The following is a 21,406-nucleotide window of genomic DNA, read 5'->3' on the forward strand; positions in this document are numbered from 1 at the left end:
CCAGAGGGCAGCAGAATCAGCATATTTTCAGCTCGGGGTGTTTTTCTGTTTTTTTTTTTTTAGCTCCTCCAAAGGGAGAACACTAGTTAGACCAATGGGTTAGTTCAGACAAACCCAGAAAAGAAAAGAAAAAAAAAAAAAATCAAAGAATGTGAGAAGATTGCAAAACGTCAAAGGATTCGAGTCTTGAGGAGACAAATGTGGGAGCAGCCCACCAAGCCCCAAGTCCTCGTCACAGAGACTATGAGGGACCCCCAGGCAGCACTGCAAGACCGTGGGGGCACTAACCCCTGTCCAGGGAACTCTGGTAGTTTTGGAGCCTTGTCACCAACCAGAAAAGACACAGAACACAGCCAGGCTGGAGAAGTGGCGAAGCTTGGTGGCTAATTATACAGATTTCAGAGCCAAATCGCCTGGGTCCAAATCTTGCCTCTGCTACTTGGTAACTTTGGGACTTCAGGAAAATTACTTAACCTCTATCCTCCAGTGTCCTATTAGTAAAATGACTATAATCATAATATGGCCTTCAGAGTACATGAAGAGTAAATGGGTGAGTAGTGCTTAGAACCATGCGTGGCACACAGCAAGTGCTTTTTAAGTAATTGGTTCCATTATTATCATTATTATCATTGTAGAAGGCCAAGTGACAAGGGGTGACAAGCCTGGTACACACTTTTCCCAGGCAGCAGCCCTACCTTTGGATCTATTCACTTGTCCCCTCCCCAGACCTCACCTGAGGCTAAAGCATCATCTCCCAGAGGACACTGTGTAATGCCTATGTGTCATCTGGGGTAAAAGGAAGACTCAGGCCAGGCCTCACAATGAAGAGATGGAGTTCACCAGCCATCACCTTGGAGAGCAGGGCAAGGCTTAAAGAAATGAGACCCGAGAGAGGCAAATTCTGGTTGTTGGGGATGGGGGAAGCAAGGTCCCGACATGGTTCACTTCCTCAGTGTGGCCATGAAGCACATGAAGTGACCAGGCACTGAAGGAAAGGAGACTACAGAGGACCCCAGACAAAACAGGATCAAACCTTTGCCTTTTTGTACGAAGCCTACTCTTTGTTTTAGAGCCTATCATATTTATTTCTTCCAATACTACACATACATTTATATACGTATATCATACATATTTATATTTGCAGGTAGGTATGTGTCTCAGAGTTCAGAGAGGCCGAAGTACTCCATGTCCCTATATCTGCATATCTGTATTTGTTTCTATGTACCTGTAAGACCATTAGTCTCCTGTGTGATGCCAGAGCTTGAAGTCCCCAGGGCAGGAGACAGAAGGGAAGACTGGGGTAAAATGGAGGAGATGAAGGCTGGAACCCCACAAGGACAGACAGATGGCTAGTCTTCAGAGAACAGCAGAAGCCTACAGCTGGTAGACGCCAGTCCTTCTTGCCTCCCCACCCTTGATGGAGCAGGTGTCCTGCAGAAGCAGGGGCCCTTCATCTGCAGTTGAAGATGCACCCGGCCCAGGAGTTGGTGAGACTGAGCAGCTCCAGGGAAAATGGACTGGTTGCAGGCCCAGCTGTAAAGCTTACACCTTACCCTGTGCAAAGTGGGTGCACATCCTGGGCCTGAAGCCAGCAGGTCTGTGTTCAAGTTTCATCTCTCCCGCCCACAAACTCTGTGACTCTGAGCAAGTGACTTGATTCCTGAGGCTCTAGCTTCTCCTCTGTGAAATGGGTGAGGCGGCCAATTCCTGGCCTGCTTCTTTGGTTAGGATGAGAAGCGACGGACCCGTGCACAGTAAGTCGATCTCCCATCCTTACACTTGAACCTAACAAAGAAAACCCAGGAAACACTTCTCTGGTTAAGTAGGGTCTCAGAGGCCACTGGTGGCAGGGTCAGAGCTTGTACCTATGAACCTGGGATCTTCTAATTTTCCCAGCAAAAGTTATAGCTATTTTTTTTCCTTTGAAGTTAAGTTTTTGAGAGCTTAGGATGCGCCAGATACTATGCTAAGTATATTATTTCTATCGGTATAATTCTCAAAGTGATGCTAGGGGGTGGACATTATTTCTGCTTTTCTGATGAGCAAACTGAGGCTTGAAGGGAGAAGGGACTTGTTAAGATCACTGCACTTACTGTGAAACGAGGATTCTGAAGAACTACTCCACTGGGCTTAGAATAAGGTGGGGGGGCAGCAGGGGGGTGATTTTAGATTCCTGATCTCCCACCTGGAGACAGAAAGGAGGTCACACACTAAAGCAGAATTTAAAGTGCTTGAAGAAAATCCCTAGGGGAGCCCCGGGTCCTCCCCATCTTCCTTCCATCTCCATCTCCCTTCCCAAGCCTCCCTGGTTTAGGGGTAGAAACTTCACATTTCCTTTCTCTTCTTCAGTGGGAGTGGTGGGCCTCTCCCCCACCCTGGCACAGTGCTGGGAAGAGAGACTGACCCCGGCGACCCAGGCCTTCGTCTTGAAAAGTTAAATCAGATTAGCTCATTAATGACCTTTGCAAATATCTCCGCGGTAGGCTGGCTTCTGTGGGCCCCTTGACCGCCTCACGGGCTGCTGGGCTTGGCGTTAATGAATGACTTGGGCAGGCTGGTGCAACAGAGGCCCTCTGTGAAGCCAGAGGCACTGGAGGGGGGCAGATCATTAATAAATATTGATTTGGCTCCAAGGGAAGCAGCCTGCAGGACAACTGACCCTGGACACCCACGTTGTGGTCTCATTAAGTCGGGGTCAACTGCTCAGCCCGGACGCTGAGGGGTGGCTAGCTTAGGAGTGCTCCTGAGTAAGAGGCCCCCACAGGCCTGGTGGAGCCTGCTTCCTGATCAATGGGTCAGAGAAGGCCTGTAAATTTATAGCAGTTTAAGGTGCAGGCTGAGTCCCATGAACCCCCTCCCTCCAGCAGACATCCACCAGCCCCAGGGGCTAGCCAGCAAGGCACCCAGACTTGCCCCAGACTTCTGCCTCCAGCCTGTCTCAGGGAGGGCAATAAATCCTTCTTTCCTGGGCCCAAAATAGAAGGGTGTTCTCACTCCCTCTTTCCAGGCTCCTGGATGTCTCCTTTGAAGCAATGGCCTCCAGCCTCCTGGAGAAGCATTGGTGTGCTGATCCCAACAGCTCCCCCAAAAGGAGAAGGGTAGTATGCCAACAACCTGCAGGTTGAAGGCTTTTGACGGTTTTATTTCTCTCTTTTAAGAGAGAAGAAGAAGGAAGAGGAGGAAAAGGAAGACAGAAGGAAGAGAGAAGGAAGGCCCCTCAGGAAGGTCTTGGCAAGAACGGTGAACCAGATTCTGGCTGTTGGTGTCAAGCTAGTTCCTTCCTCCTCCTGGACAGAGAAGAGGAGTGTGGGTTCAGGGCTTGCTTTTATCAGTGATGAGACAGGCAAAGCATTTGATCTCTTCATCCACATGTTAAAATAGAATGAAAAGCAGACAAACAAAAGGGCCTTAGCATGAAGAAAAGAGGTAAAAGTGTGCTGAAATAAATTGATGGTGGAAAGAATGAATCGTTATGTGTGAAATCATGAATAATATCATGAAAAAAATTAAAGAATGACCCGCAGCATCCTTTATTCCAATCACCATCCTAAACTGGAACTATCCTCCCAATATCCTTGTGAAGATGTCACGTATCTTATAGACATATCTCCTGGCAAGTTGCCCACTATATCCCCAGATACCAATTTCTGGTTTCTGAAAGCTTACATTGTAACTCAGTCTGAGTACCTGCCACTTACAACTGGACTTATGGACGATCTACCTGAAAACAAACAGAATACATTGAAAGGCTCTTACGTATCATGTCTGTCTTCTTCCAGGTGTCTCTCCCTGACCCTGCACTCCCTTCTCACTACCATGCCCAACACTGGCTTCAGTGTACCTCCTAGGTGCTCCTGTTGAGACCCATACTTTCCTATTCCTGCATGTATCATGCCACATAGAAACTACCTACTTGATTATAAGACACGTGGGTCTAGGCACCATGTTTGGTTTTTTCCCTACTGCATCCTTATCTTGTGGCTGATACTGAATGGGTACCCAATGAATATAAGTTACACAAATGAATGATTAACTGAATTAGAACATAAATGTGGATGAAAGAGAAGAAGGTGACAAAGCTGACTGTGGTCTTTGAGAGGGAGTAGTAAGAGAAAAAGTTTCTTCATCTGAAGATGAAGAAACCCTCAAGAGTCAGGATTTTAATAAGTAAGAGCCACATAATTTATAAAATACTAAGGAAAGAGAGAATTCCAGGGGTATCATGGATTAAATCATTAATCCATGGCTAAATGCTATAAAAAATGTTTAATCCATGGTTAAATGCTACAAAAATTTCAAAGAGAATGAAAACAACAAAAATAGAGGGTACTGGTTTGGGTCATCGGTGTTGCCAGAATGGTAAGGAAGAGGAGAAGGAAAGAAAGAAGGAAGTGAGAAGCGAGGGAGGGAGGAAGAAGGAAGGAACCTGCATGAGAAGCTGGCCTTCTATCTCTTAGACCAGTACTATTGCTAATACAACACATAGACAAGCTGATAAGGGTATGCTTCAAAAGCATATTCACAGGAAGTAAGATTTGGAAGTGACAGGACATTCCCAGCACCCCTCACATCATCCCACACATGAAGCTGTGTCCCCAGTTGCCAGGTAAGGTTGGACCCAGTGAGGGTGTGGCTGTCACCAACTCCTTATAGATTAGCCTAGTCACTGTCCATACCTACACAGCTGGTGGTGTCAAATAACCTAATAGCTGGCTGGTGTTGTGGGTCATAGAGCCCCTCCCCCTCCCTACTGAGGATTAAGGATGTGTAAGTTCAAGGGCTATTCAACTCAAGCAAGCTCAAGCCATCAAACACCATAACCTTCAGAGTATCTTCTATGATCTTCCCCATAACCCCTAGAAAGTGGCCAAGTTGGTCTTAGCTCTATTTCACATATGAGAAACAAGAGATAAGGAGGTCACCCAGTGGTCAGGTGGTCAGATGGGATTCAAATCTAGCTGGCAGTTCACAGAAGAGGAATCCAAGTCCTAATTCTTGACTAAATTCCTGGCTTTTTCTGCATCACTATGGTGCTCCCTCAATCCAACGTGAATGGCAAATCGACATTGTTACAATCATTTCATATTCTCTTATCACCTCCAATCACACCTGTCGCACAGAGAAAATGTATTTAACAGGGTAAACCTGAAGGGCCGCATGGACTGCGGAAACGTCACTGTTCCAAAGGAGCACTGTGTCTCCTTTCCTAATACTGAAGATGAGAATACAGTTACCTTCTTGCTCTAGCTATCTAAGTTGGCTGTTGCAAAGCTTAAACGAAACAACCGAATAGAAAAGAACTTTGAAAACACAGGATTGGGCATGCAAATAAGGGATCCCTCTTAGAAACAGAGACCATTTATAAATTTATGATCTTCCTTAGCTTGAAGCCCTGAGACCTGGCAAATGGAGTGGGCTCTAGAAATAATGTTCCCCTTGGATCTTCCCTTGCCAGTGAGTTGAGCTGCCTCTAACAGACTGCAAGGGAGTTACCAACAATGCCAGCTCTGCTTCCAACTCCGGGCTTGGTACACACCCCCTGCTTTGGTTTATCCTCTTAGCTGTGGGTCTGCTCATGTCACTGTAGCATTCTGCTGAAGCAAAAGTCTCCTGCCCAGCTGTCATGACTTAATGACATCAATCGCACCCAGCAAGCATCCAGGCGGACTGAAAAAGGCTGTTAGTCCTGTGTGTTTTTACAAACATGCATATCCTTGGTCTCCTGCAGGCCCAAGGCCACAAACAAGCACCTTCAACCCTGAGAGGTGCCCTTGGGGCAAAGTGAAATGCACAGGAATAGGTTTGGAACCATAAAGAGGACAAAGGGAAGACGGAAGCACAGAACAGAACAGCAGATACAGGGAGAGAGGAAAGGTGGGCACGGGCGATGGGTATGGGGAACCCGTCCCCTCAACCATCTGGAAACCCCTACAGCCCTAAGCAGCTTCTCTCTAAGGGTTTCAACTCCTTGGGAACCATGATCCCTTTGAAAATCGCTCTTTAAAAATATGCATGCACAAGTATATGTACCATCTTGCCCACAATCTCCAAGGAATTGTAGTCTTCCTCCCCCAACAACTGATCTGAGACTGCTGCCTTATCCAGGCCCTGCCCATCAGGGCAATCGTACTGGAGCCGCAAGGGGGCTGGACTGCCGGGCTGGAAGCAGGGAGGGGTGTTTAAGGGGGAAGGAATGAATGTCATGATGCTGCCCTTTGTCTTCTCACAATAACTATTTCCCCTAAATCACTGCTTCAGGAATCGATCCAATAAAAAAGACAAAACTGGGGCACCTGGGTGGCTCAGTGGGTTAAAGCCTCTGCCTTCGGCTCAGGTCATGATCTCAGGATCCTGGGATGGAGCCCCGAATAGGGCTTTCTGCTCAGCAAGGAGCCTGCTTCTCCCTCTCCCTCTGCCTGCCTCTCTGCCTGCTTGTGATCTCTGTCAAATAAATAAATAAAATATTTTTAAAAAGAAAAGAAAAGAAAAGAAAAAAAGACAAAACTGTAAGTGCCCCCAGGCCAAACAGATAGAAACATAGACAAACAGACAGACAGGTAGACAGATAGATAGATAGATGAAAAAATAGATAAATAGCCTTTCCACTCCCCCACAGAAAATACGGTCATACTGGCAGTGTGGACTCCCTTTGCCTCCACCACAGGACTTTTAAAATTACCACAGCTTGAACAAAATCCACCAGATGTCCATTTGCTCTTGGAAAAATAATTCCAATCGGATAAATTTCTCAAAAGGCGATAATCCTATACCCCTGTCTGGCCAAATCAGTCTGTCTGTCTGCTTCTCCTGGTTGCAATCTGCCTCCATGTAGGAATTTTCCATCCCCCTCTAAACGTCATGTCATGCAGAAGACTCAAAGGGAAAGGTAAAAGGATTAGTAGATTGATCGATAGAAGATATTAATGCTCTTTCATGTTGGGTTGAAGAAGGATTTGAGGTCATCAGGAAAGACGGTAGCAAGAGAATAGACCTCAAGTATTCAAAAGACTCTCTGGATTAAAATCCTATTAAAGTCACATCAGCTTCTCCAGGAGGCATTTTAGAAGGTTGGGATTTCTTTAACATGTCACCATAATTAACCTTCCCTTAAGCTGTTTTGGGTGGGGAACGGTAGCAATTAAGAAACTGGAAACTTTCATTTTCTATCACCCACCATGGCCTTTTGAATGGTTTAAAAACGAGAGTGGAAAGTGGTTTAGCCTAATTGATTCAAGGGGTTCAGCTCTCCCACTTCAACCTGCTGTCAAGCTCACTCCTGATATCTGAGCCCCTCCAAAGAAAGGGCATTTTTGTTGAGTGAAAGAACCAAAGGTTCAGATCTACCATAATGATATTCTTCCTCTAATCATTCTCACACTGAGTCCCATGAAAAGAACAGCTCTGCAAAGGGATGGTTGTTTTCCCTAGAAGGGTCTGTTTCTGGGCCCAGACTCCAGGTCACAAAACCAAGAAACCCAAAGAGGCACCCCTCTCTGCTGGGGCAAGACTGTGTTGTTTTAGCACCGTTAGCACACTGAACAACTGTTCTGTTCCATGGACACTGGGGTCAGGAAACTGTCTCAGATGGGGGCAGCCTGTAGGGGCTGGAATGATCAACCACATGAATAAATGAAATGAGACACGTGTTGTTTTCAAGGGTTTGTCTTACCAGGGTTGTTTTCACTAGGTCATATGTCAACCCAGTTCAAAGGTCAACCCGCTGCCAGATTCCATCACCTGCCCTCATCACAACACCTGCCCCTGCACTATTTCACCTGGGTGTCTCCTCAGCCTCGTCAGCCCGAGAGCACCTTCAGAATGGGTCGTGTTGAGCCTTTCTACCCCCAGCCCCTATCACGATGCATGGTGCAGAGTGGTGCTGTTAACCATACAGAATTCACTCTGTGCCTTAAGGCAAGTCATGGCCTCAGTCTTTTACAATGAAAAATTAAGGGGTCTGTTGGGCTGAACGACCTCTGAGGTCATTTGGCAGTTCTCAGAATCTCTGAAAAAGTTGTTGTGTACAGGCTGGCTTTTCATGGCTCCTGTGCTGGGCTCATGACTTATAATAACAGTGAAGGTAATGGTAAGAATAGAGAATATCTACTAAACCCTTAATCACCATCTGCGAGGTTCTCGATGCTCCACCAGTATTATTTCATTAATCCTACGAGGCTGACTCTTGTTACCCCCCATTTGATACAGTGGGAGATTGTGAACATCAGTCATTTGCCCAAAGTCACACCAAGTGTAGCGCACCTTGGCTCTGGAGTCTGGACTTCTAACTATTCTTGTATGTTTCCGTTAAGAACTTCCTTTCTGAGCCTCCCGTTCAGGCTGCCCGCCCTTCAGTTGATCTACATGTGTCTTCCCTGGCTCCCCAAGGAGCTGCCTGCCTGCTCGTCAATTGCTTTGATTTCCTACCCCAGGACCCCAGCTGGTCCAGCCTCCACCTGCTCCAAGCAGAGGCAGAGTTTGCCCCAGGATCCGGCAGGCCCTTTGTCCTGAGGGCCTGCAGCTCCTGTTGGGAGCAGGTGGCCGGAAAAGCAAGAGAAGGCGCTCATCAGCAAAGCAGTTTGGGAGGTGGAAGGGAAGGAAGGCAAATACAGTTGATCTCAAGAGGAATTCCAAGTGCCTGCCCTTCAGTGACCCGAGCCCGTGGGCTTGGCTTTCTATGCTCTGCAGGGGCAGAATCCGGGAATAAACTTCCCCGTCTTGGTAGCAGCCACAGGAGGACAAGGGGAGGAAGAGAAAAGAGATCTCCTAGGAAGGCTTTGCAGGTATCTTTTAGAAAATGTTTCAATGGCCTGTACAAAGAGGTGGGTCTTCTCTCATTTTAAGGCATCTCTGCCAATTAAAATGTTATTTTCCACTACAGAGTTTGAAATCCTCTTAGGTCCCAGTCTTCACTGTTCTGGCAAAAAAAAAAAAACAACTTTAATAGTAGAACAAAGTGTTTTGATTATTGAGGAAAAAAGAAAACAGTTCATTTTAGCTATCACACTACTAAGTATTTACCCAAATGAGTTAAAAACTCATATCCACACAAAAACCTGTACATGAATGTTCATAACAGCTTTATTCATGATTGCTAAAATTTAGAATATATAAAATTGCAGCAAGAGAAAGAAAATTACTAATATAAGGAATAGTTATCTTAAGGAAGTGAAAAAAAAAGCACATTTATTAAATGTCTAAAAGGTACTCCTTTAGGTCCCTAACATACTTCCTCCAGCTTAGTCCCCTGCAGTGGTCTACAAGAATAGACACTACTTTTGCCAGTACTTTTTGAAGAGAAGGCTAAGTTGCTTGTGTTGCAAAATCCCTCTGTTCCTTACCTGTGTCTTTTGTCTTATCCCGAGAAAGCTCATGGACAGTGGCACCGATGTCATACCTCAAAATCTTGATGATGTTTGCCAGGACAGGAATGCTATGTTTATCCAGATAGGTAAAAAATTCATATTCATCTTTCTTTAGGCGTGAAGGTCTGGATTCAATGTGGGTCAGGTTTATATCATTCTCCTAGAAAAGAGAAGTGGGAGTGTGAAGGGGACAGTCACTGGAATTAACACAGACAAAACACACACAACTAGAGGGGGGCCTGGATGGTTGGTTAAGCATCCAGCTCTTTATTTCAGCTCAGGTCTTGATCTGAGGGTCGTGAGTTCAAGCCCCATGTTGGGGCTGGAACCTACTTAAACATGCACACACACACACACACACACACACACAACCAGAGCAAAACACGCAACACAATAAAATGCAGAGAGAGAAAGAACAGGACTTTTTAAAATATAAGAGTAGAAGAAAGTCCTTAAAGTAACGAAAGTTATTTACTTCTCTGTGCAAAACCAAGTAATAAAAGGTGGAGGAGAAAGTGCAAATGATACAGAAATCTGCTAAAGGTTTAGAGTTGCAAACCTAGGATTTTGGTTTGGTTCAAATGTCTAGGGCAGAAGTTGGCAAAAATGTATACACAGGGAAACCTCCTTCTCAAATGAAATCCCCTGGAATCTCAATAATAATATCTCAGTAAATTAATAATACAGAAGCAACATTGCCCAGCTTAAATAGGATCCCCAGGAATCAGGCTTATTGGGTTTAAATCAGAGTTCTCTATGGATTGTAAGATTAGACAATTTGCTTTCATGTTTCTAGTGCTCAGTTTTTCCATCTGTAATTTAGCAGTATTAATGATACCTGCTTCATAAATGTGTTGGGAGCATTGGTTGACATGTGTATGCATAACCCCAGGTACATGGTAGATGCTCAGTAAAAATTAGTTAGTATAAAATGGTAGTATAACTATCATTCATATTTTTATATAATTAATTTTCTTTCTTTTTTTTTAAAGATTTTATTTATTTATTTGACAGACAGAGTTCACAAGTAGGCAGAGAAGCAGGCAGAGAGGAGGAAGCAGGCTCCCTGCTGAGCAGAGAGCCTGATTTGGGGCTCCATCCCAGGATCCTGGGATCATGACCTGAGCCGAAGGCAGAGGCTTTAACCCACTGAGCCACCCAGCCACCCCTATATAATTAATTTTCATTCAGGTTATACAACAAATGTAGGTAGTACCCCCAGGTACTGATCATCCTTCCAGGTGGTTGGTATGTATCAGTGAGCAAAACAGACCAAGATAGTTTCCCTTATAAAGCTTACATTTAAATTGAGGGAGACAAATAACAAACATAAACTATAACTAACTGATTTATGTATTATGTATTTATGTATTATATTATTATTTATTATTTAGATTTTATATTATTTATAATATTTATATTTATTATTATATATTATGTATTATATTAATTATTATTATGTATTTATGTATTATAATGATTGTAATGAAAAAGCCCAAGGGAAAAAAAAACACCAAGCAGAGCATGGTGAAGGGTCTAGGCAGTCCTGGGGGCGGCAGGGGGAAGTGAGGACAAACTGTAAAACTAAATAAGGTGGGCACATGAGGCTTCATTGAGAAGGGAACATTCATGTATATGTGGGTTTTATTAAAACAATAATCACTAAAGCTACTCAACTTCCATGTCTTTGGCTATCATGTTTTATTTATTATCAGCTTTGTCATGAAAAAGAAAAAGCCATTTATGTAACCTGATCCTCAAATTTAAATGCATGGTAGTCATCTGCTTCTTATTCGGAAAGTCTAATTTCATTGATGGACTGTCCTTTGTGAAGAAAACCAAGGAATATGCTCTACATTTTTTAAAAACAAATAAATAATAGGGGTTATCCCAAATATTTAAATGAATAAAATTAAAAAAAATCTAACTTGACTGATTCTATAATTCCAAAAAACGAAATTCATCTATCTTGTAATTCAGGAAGTATATTTTTTGGAGGCGGGGGAGGCAGAGGGTAAGGGAGAGAGAAAATCCCAAGCTAGCTCCACACCAGCGTGGAGCCTGATGCGGGACTCAATCTCATGACCCTGAGGATCATGACCTGAGCCAAAATCAAGAGTAGGACACTTAACCAACTGAGTTACCCAGGTGCCCTAGGAAGTATATCTTTATCCTTGATTGTTAAAGGCATGTGGTTGAAGAGAAAACATGAAGAATTACAATGATGACACTTTTTGTTTTGATTATCACCTCACAGTTTAGAATTACGTTCCGTGGCCTTCCTAAAAAGGCTTTGAGTAGGTTAAGAGAGTTGTAAAATGTGAAATCAGAGATGATGATGCTTTTCCAGAAGTGGCTGGAGAGTCATTGGTGTTCTGACCCACCCTGCCTTCCTGCCAGGGATATTATGAGAATTCTGCAAATATCAGCTTTTATCATTATTATTACTAGTGTGCAAAGCACAAAAATAAAAAGTTCTGGGTATGGCAAACCAATAAGTAACCCCACACATGTACTCTTACTGTACTTTCTTCCTCATAATCTGAGGGCACATGATAGAGCCATTGTTTGTGGGCACCAGCTTAAGAGAATCCAGCCTGGACAGTGATGGCCAGGAAGCCCAATGTGAGGGTCCCACCTAGAGAGAGAGAGAGTGTGTGGAGGAGGGAAGACCAGAGAGATAGCAGTTGCTCTGAAGCTTTCCAGACAAACAGAGGTAACTCCCTAAACAAAGCAAAGAGCAATGTCATCCTTCTTGGCTCAGAAAGAGAAGCTCCACCTACTATTTGCCCAGGTTGAAAGTTTAAAAGAAGAGATAACCTGTTCCTGCCTTGTGTAAAGCAGAAAATACAGTAAAGCCAAGAACCAAGAGTGGACACACCTCCGGCATGCTTGTTTGCAAGAATAGAGCAGGTGATGGAAGGGGTGGGAAAGGTGGGAGCTGGAGAAAGGTCTTGAAGACTGACTATAGGCTGTTGTGTTCAACACCAACCTTCCACCCTCCACAAAAGCACTTCCAGAGAGAAGACTCTCACTTTAGGAATAGCCATAAAACAACATAGGCCCCATGACTCAGTTTTTATAAGGCTGGAGATCAAACTTATGGGGAAAAAAATTCACCAAAATTCATAACCTAACCAAACTCCCCACAATAGGGGAACAATTAGGAAAATTATAGTGGAATCACTCAGTGGAGATTATGCCGCTTTTGAAAAGCAAATAACATTCACAAATCAATCAATATGATACAAAATGTTTAGCAAATTAGAAGCTTCCACCTGTTAATCCCCTTCACTTATTTCTCCTGTCCCCCAATTCCTAATCCTAGGAAATAAAAATAAATAAAAATAAAAATAAAATAATAAGTCATGGGCATGTAATGTACAGCATAGGGAATTAGTCAATATTACTGTAATAATTTTGTGTGGTGACAGATGGTAACTAGACTTATGGTGGAGATAATTTTGTAATGTATAAAAATATCAAATCACTATGATGTACATCAGAAACTGATAGACTGTTGTATGTCAATTATACTTCAATTAAAAAAAAAAACTTCCTCTGCCCCTCAACCCCTCACCCAACTCATGCTCTCTCTCTTGCTCTCTCTCTCTCTGACCAAATAAATAAATAAAAGATTTTATTTATATATATATGTAAATTATATATAATGTAATTACATATGATATAATAATGATATTATGTATAATATAGTTATATATCACATATACTTATAAATTAAAGATTTTATTTATTTATTTGGTCAGAGAAAGAGAGAGCACAAGCAGGGGGAGTAGCAGGAAGAGGGAGAAGAAGGATCCTCGCTGAGCAAGGGAGCCCCATGCAGGACTCAATCCCAGGACCCCGGAATCATGACTGGAGCTGAAGGCAGACTCTTAACTGACTGAGCCACCCAGGGGTCCCAGTAAATAATATCTTTAAAAAAATGCTTAAAGCAGTATCAGTAATCACTCTAAAATATGTTAACAGTAGTAGTCTATAGACAATGGGCCTACAGATGATTTTTGTTTCTTTCTATTTTTTTCATCATAGTTCAACTTTTATAAAAACAACACACTTTTACAAAGAAAAATTAACATTGCTTCTTAAATGGTTACAATGACAACCACTTGGGAAAATACTTATGATGAATTTAAGTATGTGATAATTATAACATGTTTTTAAAAAAACTATGCCCAGGTCAAAAAAAAAAGGAAGAAAGAGAGAAGGAAAGAAAAAAAGAAAGAAAGAAGACTAGAATAAAATGCATCAAAATGAGTTATTATGAGATTATGTACAACTTCTATTTATTTGTCAAAAGACTTACAATATTACACATATAATGAAAAGAAAAATATATCTTTTAAGTGTGAGTGAAGTTTTTGGCTAAGAACACTCCACCAAACTCTCTAAGCTATTTCTTTCCCATTTGAATCAATTTGTGAAAAATTAATTCTCAAGTTTGGCATGCAATTTGCTTATTGGAGTTTTTCCAGCTTAGATACCAATAATCTTGGTTGCTAAGAGAGACTTTAGAAATCAACCTTCAAACCTGATTATGATCATAGTTACCTTTTAGTTACCTTTACCTTTAGTTACCTTTTAAAATAAAAATTTTTATTTTTAAGCAAGGGATCTGAATAGGTATACAAACGGACCCACATATACTCACCATATTTTTGGGTGAGGGACAAAGAAAGAACTCTTTCTGTTATTGACATGGACATCTGGGTTGAGGCAAGAAAAGTTTAAAGCTAAACATTTCGAGGACAATTTCATGATTTGTCCCATAGCAAATCTACACATAAAAAATAACGGTGTAACAACTTAATTAATTAGGACTCTTGAGCAGAGAGTGTAGGGACTCAGAGAAAAATAAACTGAAATGAAAAGCCTCTTTTAATAAGGATTGGCCAGGGGGTGCCTGGGTGGCTCAGTGGGTTAAAGCCTCTGCCTTCAGCTCAGGTCATGATCTCAGGGTCCTGGGATTGAGCCCCACATTGGGCTCTCTGCTCAGCAGGGATCCTGCTTCCCCCTCTCTCTCTGCCTGCCTTTCTGCCTACTTGTGATCTCTATCTCTCTGTCAAATAAATAAATAAAATCTTAAAAAGAAATAATAGGGATTGGCCAGAAATCCCTTCTTGTTCTCATCCTTAAGAAAAACCTTTCTACATGGGTCTTGGTCAGTAGTGAATAAAACTGCAGATACACAGAATTCCCAATGTGAAAAATGGTGAAAAATGCCCTTCTGGATCTCTTCAAGTTTGGGGTTCATTCTTTCTTCTTCCATTTCATTCCTCAAGAAAAGGAGAATGGTATAACGGAGGAAAGATGGGCTTTGGAAATTAATCTGAGTTCAACTTCTGGTTCTGCTGCTCACCACCTCTGTATACATTAGCTGGTCATCCTGAATTCTTATTTATTTATGTTTAAAATAAGGACAATAGTATTACCTGGTAGTTCAGTAAGAAAAAGAGAAAAAGCACCTCACACAATTTTGGCTTCATTGATGGATGCCCAATAAGGACTTATGATACTTTGCTTCTCTCAGTTTGGTATGGATATACATTTCCCTGGGAGGCAAAATGCATTATGTTTTATGAGTTCTTTCACCCTTTATTATTTGCTTTACCCTAAATTTTTCTCAGCTTCTTTCCTGAAAACATGTTTCAAAAAGGAGAAGAAAAAGTTGAAGATATTTTCAGATGGGGTGAGGCTTGAAAAGGAGAGCTTCTGGACCACTCCACACTGTTGCCTTAGAATAAACTTAAAAGAGTTATGTTCTGACCTATTCCAGAGGTTTCTGAGGGCAAATCAAAGACATTCACAAAGAATGTCCCAAATCATTGGTCTGAAGTAAACAAGAGCTTTCAATAATTCATTCAATCAAGCACCTTCCATGTGCCAAACACTGTCCCAGTGCTAGGATACAACAGTGAACAGAGTGGGAAAAATCCATGCTCTTCTGGAGGTCACATTCTTAAAGCAGGAGATAAACAATAACTATGAAAAACAAATAGATTATACAGTCTTCAGATGGAATGGAAAAAATCCAAACCAAAGAGGGATTAGATATTCCAGGGGTGCCATGAAGGTGCTATTTTAAACAGTGCGGTCAAGAAAGGCTCAAAAAACAAACAGGTGACATTTAAGCACAGATCTGAAGTCAATGAGAGATCAAGCTGTGAGTGAAACAGCAAGTGCAAGGATCCTGGGGCAAGACAGTGCACAAGATGACTCAGAAACACCAAGCTTGCCGGAGTGTCTGGAGCAGAATGAACAAGGAGGAGGACAACAGGACAGGAGGAAGAACAGTAACTGACAACGACCTATCAGCCATTATCTGAACTTGGTTTTTCACTCAGAGTGGTAATAAGAAGTTACCTATGATAGGTAATAAGGAAGAGAAGATACATTTTGGGACTCATGTTTTGAAAAGAGCACTCTGGCAGCTGTTTTAATAATAGACTGTAGAGGAGCGCCTGGGTGGCTCAGGTGTTGAGCTTCTGCCTTCAGCTCAGGTCATGATCCCAGGGTCCTGGGATCGAACCCAGCATCCGGCTCCCTGCTCAGCAGGAAGCCTGCTTCTCCCTCCCCCTCTGCCTGCTTGTGTTCCCTCTCTTGCTGTGTCTCTCTCTGCCAAACAAATGAGCAACATCTTTGAAAAAAAAAAAAAAGAAAAAAAGAATAGACTGTACTGGGCCCAGGGCAGAAGCAGAAGCAGTCTGGAGACCCCTACAATATTTGGGGTAAGAAATGACAGTTACAAGGATTTGAGAAGAGATTTTATGGAGATGCAGGTGGGCTTCTTATTTATTTTACTGATCTCCTCTTGGGACAGGGCCAGGAACAGCCCTGGTTGAGCAAGAATCTGGAAACCGAACCCACTGGGATGAACAGGAAACCAAGAACATTCAGGAAAGCATGGGCAGCACAATTAAATTCTAGAGTGGGTTCCAGATTATTCCCCACCCTGCTCTGGAGGAGAGTTCTTGGTCAGGTTCAGGCTGGACGGTCAGCCAGATTAACACACCCTGAAGACCATCTTTTGGGACACGATGCTGCTTGCTCTGGAATAACCTCTGTTGTAATCTCTGGGCCTTTTCTTCCCTCTGTCTTCTCCCTCTTTGTTAGATTATTTCTTCTCTGCCCTCCCCTCCACTGGGTTGGGGTTGCATCGAACTCAGAGGAGACCCCTTTCTGGAGAGATCTGCACTTGATCTTAGCCAAAAGGCCGAGAAGCGATTTTCTGGAGAGATCTGGAGTAGCAGCTTAATCTAGGCTCTTTTCGAGGCTTTGGAGAGTAGAGCCTTTTTGTTCCCTTGTTCTTCTTTGTACACGTTTTCTTGCCAACAGGATCATAAAATGAAAAAGGACATGTTTCAGTCCAGGGCTCCTGAGGAGCAATCACTACTCATGGACCATCAGGGGGGTCATGGCACTCTTTCAGTTTTCACCATGTGAGACTGAACTTCATCAGAAAAGTTCAAACCGTAAGCTCGGTGTTGCTATTTCCCAAATATGTCCACCTCTGAAGGGTTTCGCAGCTAAAAACAGTGCCAGTTTTCAACCTGAGGTTCTTCTAGTCAATACATAGTCACCTGACCTGTACAGAAAATTAAATGCATCACCATCTGTATGGGTAAATAATGAAGGCAACCTAAATGTCCATCAACAGGAGAGGATCAAGTATAGTCATACCATGAATGTGCAGGGGGGAGAATAAATGAGCCAGAGCACTATGGACTTGAGCAAATCTCCAAAGCAACATTCGCCCCTCTGTCATCAAGAAAGAAACTACAGGGGCTCCTGGGTGGCTCAGTGGGTTAAAGCTCTGCCTTTGGCTCAGGTCATGATCCAAGGGTCCTGGGATCGAGCCTCGCATCGGGCTCTCTGCTCAGCAGGGAGTCTGCTTCCCCCTCTCTCTCTCTGCCTGCCTCTGCCTACTTGTGATCTCTGTCAAATAAATAAATAAAATCTTAAAAAAAGAAAGAAAGAAAGAAAGAAACTACAAAAGAACTGTTAAAATACGATTCCAATTTTACAAAGAGTCAAAGCTTGCAAAACTAGGCCATGCATTGCTAATGGGTAACTAAATATAGCAAAGGCTAAAATGATATGTGGAGTAACATCGAATTCAGATTAGTAGCTACATCTGAGGAGGAAGCTCATGGTATCCAGGGACTTGGGTCACTCATGCAATGTTTCATTTCTTAAGCTGGGGGTGAGTTGCATGGGTGTTCTTTCTATCATGATAAATACTGGAGGCTTGAAAGAATATATTTTTTTAAGGATTTTATTTATTTATTTATTTATTTTTCAGAGGGGGGGGGGGAGAGCGAGCGTGCACAAGCAGGCAGAGTGGCAGGCAGAGGCACAGAGAGAAGCAGGCTCCCTGCTGAGCAAGGAGCCCAACGTAGGACTCAATCCCAGGACCCTGAGATCATGACCTGAGCTGAAGGCAGTGGCTTAATCAACTGAGCCACCCAGGCATCCCTTGAAAGAATATTTTAAACGTCATCTGTGTTGTAAGATTTTTTTTTTTCCTCCACTGGAGCTCAAAGCTCTTCTTATTTTGATTAAAGCAGCAATGTTCCTGTAAACACTTGTACCGCTCACGACTGCTCCGGACTTATGGCCAGAGGGGTAAAGGCAGCCCTTGTGATTCATTCTAGATCCCGTCCCGCTCTCCAGGCCCAGGGGTCATAGGCAGGACCTTAAAGTCCAAACTTCAGGTAGTAAACATGACACACGAGCCTAGATGTCCCCCCACCTCTTGCCACCCAGACTCAGTCTGCAACCTCAAACGCTGAGGTTGGCAGACAGAAAGGCTGTGAGAATTCTGTTACCTGACCACTTGTTTATTCTCTCCCTTCAAGTTATTTGTTTCTTTGTTCTGGTATTAAGTTTTCCCTTCCTCTCTCCTGGTCACCCCCTTCAGGTTTCAGCTTAACCACTACATCTGCAAAAAACCTTCCCTGGCCAACACTGCCTCATGGAACCCTGAGCTTCTCTCATTTTTGTAGGGACAGAGAATGGCTATATGACTCACCCCAGTCTCCCCAGCACCTTATAGGGTCTGATAACAGTAGATACTCAAAAAATATTAACTGAATGCATAAATGAGAGAGATTGAGTTCACTGAACATCCAATGGGGAAAAGGCATGAGTCATCTGGGGACAGGGAGAGTATAGGAAGTGAATATGACCAATATTGACTGGGTATTTTCCATTTGTTTCCAAAAGCCCTGCCCACTGTGAAAATGGAAAGTAAGCTCTGAAGTGGTTTTGGCCCCAAGTGTCTAGCGTTAGGCAGCTTGCTTAGTCAGAACCTCCGTGTCCCCATCAATTAAATGATGCTAGTTGAGCATACCCATGAACTTCAGCGCTCTGTATATTCATGTATTTGCTTGTTCCCTTCCCTAGAAAATCTATAGTAAGGTGATTAGTGTAATGCTAGCAGAGGGAGGAAGACTTCTTCTTTGCTATCTCCCTAGGGAGCTGGTATCTAATTTTACAGTCCATTACTGAGGCACTTGCAGCAAAGACTCTCAGGGGACTATTTTTCTAAGAAGGTGCAAGACATGAGCTAGCAGAGGCTAACAATATAGAAAGCTACAGACAGTGTTTCGATAAAAGCATGAAGAATTGAAAATTAGAACAACCGAGGACAGTGGGATGTTGGCAGATTAGCCGGTAGAGGTTTGGATGTATTTCTAATTATTTGACCCCAAGTCACAAAAACAATGGCTTCACTGTCTCACCACTCAGCCAACACATGCAAACCAGTACTTCTGTTTATCTCTTATAAATACCAAACTGATTGTGTTACATTCTGATGTAGTTACTAGCTGAGGCTGACAAGGACGCTAGTCCCTCGTCAGGCAACATCGTCCCTTAATGGGATAGTGACTTGGGTGTTAAACATCTGAGGAAAAGAAGGGCTCTCACACAGGGAATGAAGCCTGACCATGCTGGGAGAAATCTGCCCTCACTCTGCAGATTCCACGTTTTGTTTGAGGAGCTAGGATGTCTATATGTGCTCCCAGTGGCTAGGGGCTAAGAAAGCTGTCATGGAGTCAGGCCAGGGGGGTCAGATGGTCCAGGTTCACACAACTGTTGGTGTTTCGTTTATTACTCTGAGCATGTATTAAAGTTTAGTTAAATGTCCCTGTTGCCTCTCTGCTATACTGCAAGCCATCAAAGGATAGTCTTGCTCATTAAACATAGATAGAACCACAGTGAGAGATTCATAGGGTATAGGTGATTCTCCCATTATGGAATGTTCTCCTTCCATTGCCAATCTTGGGGGAGCTGGATAGATTTGTATCCTTTGTCTCTATTAAGGATAAGTAAGCTTATTTATACCATCATTTTGGTTTTGATTCTGCCCTGCCTTTTGCTGGCTGTTTTCATAGTACTAATACTAGAAATCAATGACTTCTGGCACCCTTCTACAGTAGAGACATTGCCTTTAACTGATTTGAAATATGCTCCTTGTAATTTCTACACCTTGACCTTTTACCTCTAAAGTAATAAAAAGTAAGTAGTATTTTTCTCCCATAAGAGCCCTTTAAATATTTCCTTGCTTCATCTACCCTTTTCAAGACATAAAATCCTAATCCTTTAACTCCTTTTCATATTGCTAGGAATTTAAGAATCCCCGAAGTTCTATGACCCTCTAAAATTGTGGTGCATAGAAATAAAAGTAAACATTTATTTTTTAAAATATTTTATGTATGTATCTATGTTTTTGACCCAGAGAGAGAGCACAAGCTGGAGGAACAGCAGGCAGATGGAAAGGGAGAAAGGAAGGAAGGAAGAAAAGGAAAGGAAGGGGCACCTGGGTGGCTCAGTGGGTTAAAGTCTCTGCCTTCAGTTCAGGTCATGATCTCAGGTCCTGGGATTGAGCCCCGCATCGGGCTCTCTGCTCAGCAGGGAGCCAGCTTCCCCCCCCTCCCCCCCCCCCGCCGCCCCTGCCTGCCTCTCTGCCTACTTGTGATCTCTCTCTGTCAAATAAAAAAATAAAATCTTTAAAAAAAAAAAAAAACTACTCTTCAGAAGGTATTAACTTGATCCATATGTATCAACAAGTATGTATCTCAAAACCCTGCATTTAGAAAAAAAAAATACATAGCAATTCCTCCTGAACACCTCATGTGTAACTAGTCTGAGGGTTTTACCTGCATTAAGTCATTTAATCCTCAGAACTACCCTTTGAAACTGATGAGATTATTATTAAGAGGAACTGAAGTACAGAGAAGTCAACGATTTTCCCAAAGCCACAGCTGTCTCTCCGGAGTCCGTGTTCTTGACGGATCTACTGAACTGACACAAAGAGGCTGCAGAACAGCAAGCACAGCCCACTACTTGCCAATATCATTATTATGTGTTAAAGAACTGAAATATAGGAAAAAATATACTAAACTCACAATAAGGCTGCCTTGGCCAGGAAGTTCACTGCATGACAGGATTGAGGGAGACCAGAAAGCACTACAGCAACATCTTTAAAGTTGTGTGTTTTTTTTTAAGAAACAGTACATTAATTTGTAATTTTTGAAACCATAATCGTACATGAAAGAAAATGAAAGTGAACTTGTCGAACTGTTAACAGTGGCTGATGTGGATGAGGGGAATATGAGTAGTTATTTTTCTTGCACTTTGGTACATGTTTCAATTTGAAGGAAAGAAGGAGTATCTAGTGACAGATCCATTTCCCTCAAAGAATAGGAGGATGGGATCATGATATTTGTATTAAAAAAAAAAAAGACTCCAGAAGTATTCAGATGTACTGGGACAAGTGTATCTGGCAGAGGTGTGGGGTGCCAGAGAGAGCTTATGGCTGGCAAATTCAGAATCCCCTCACCAGCATACATTAGCTGTGTGACCTTGAACAAATGACTCAGCCTCTCAGAACCACTTCCTTCACACAAAATATAGTAATACCACCTCCACCAGGTTGAATGGGGACCAAATCAAGGATCCTCTCTGCCTGCTTTATCAGGTACTATGGTTCTGCAGACACCAGAATTCGATTTTCTATC

At 42.8% G+C, this 21,406-nt stretch overlaps 1 protein-coding gene across 1 annotated transcript in view; it reads right to left on the minus strand.

Annotated features, from left to right (window-relative positions):
* PAH (phenylalanine hydroxylase) overlaps window positions 1-21,406 on the minus strand; it is a 72,653-nt gene that overhangs the window by 42,663 nt on the left and 8,584 nt on the right. Inside the window, exon 3 of the mRNA XM_047742432.1 lies at window positions 9,339-9,522. Within this exon, the coding sequence (XP_047598388.1) occupies window positions 9,339-9,522 (184 nt within the window). The remainder of the gene's footprint in view (window positions 1-9,338; window positions 9,523-21,406) is intronic.

This window comes from Lutra lutra, chromosome 8 (assembly GCF_902655055.1).
Source record: "Lutra lutra chromosome 8, mLutLut1.2, whole genome shotgun sequence".
NCBI lineage: Eukaryota > Metazoa > Chordata > Mammalia > Carnivora > Mustelidae > Lutra > Lutra lutra.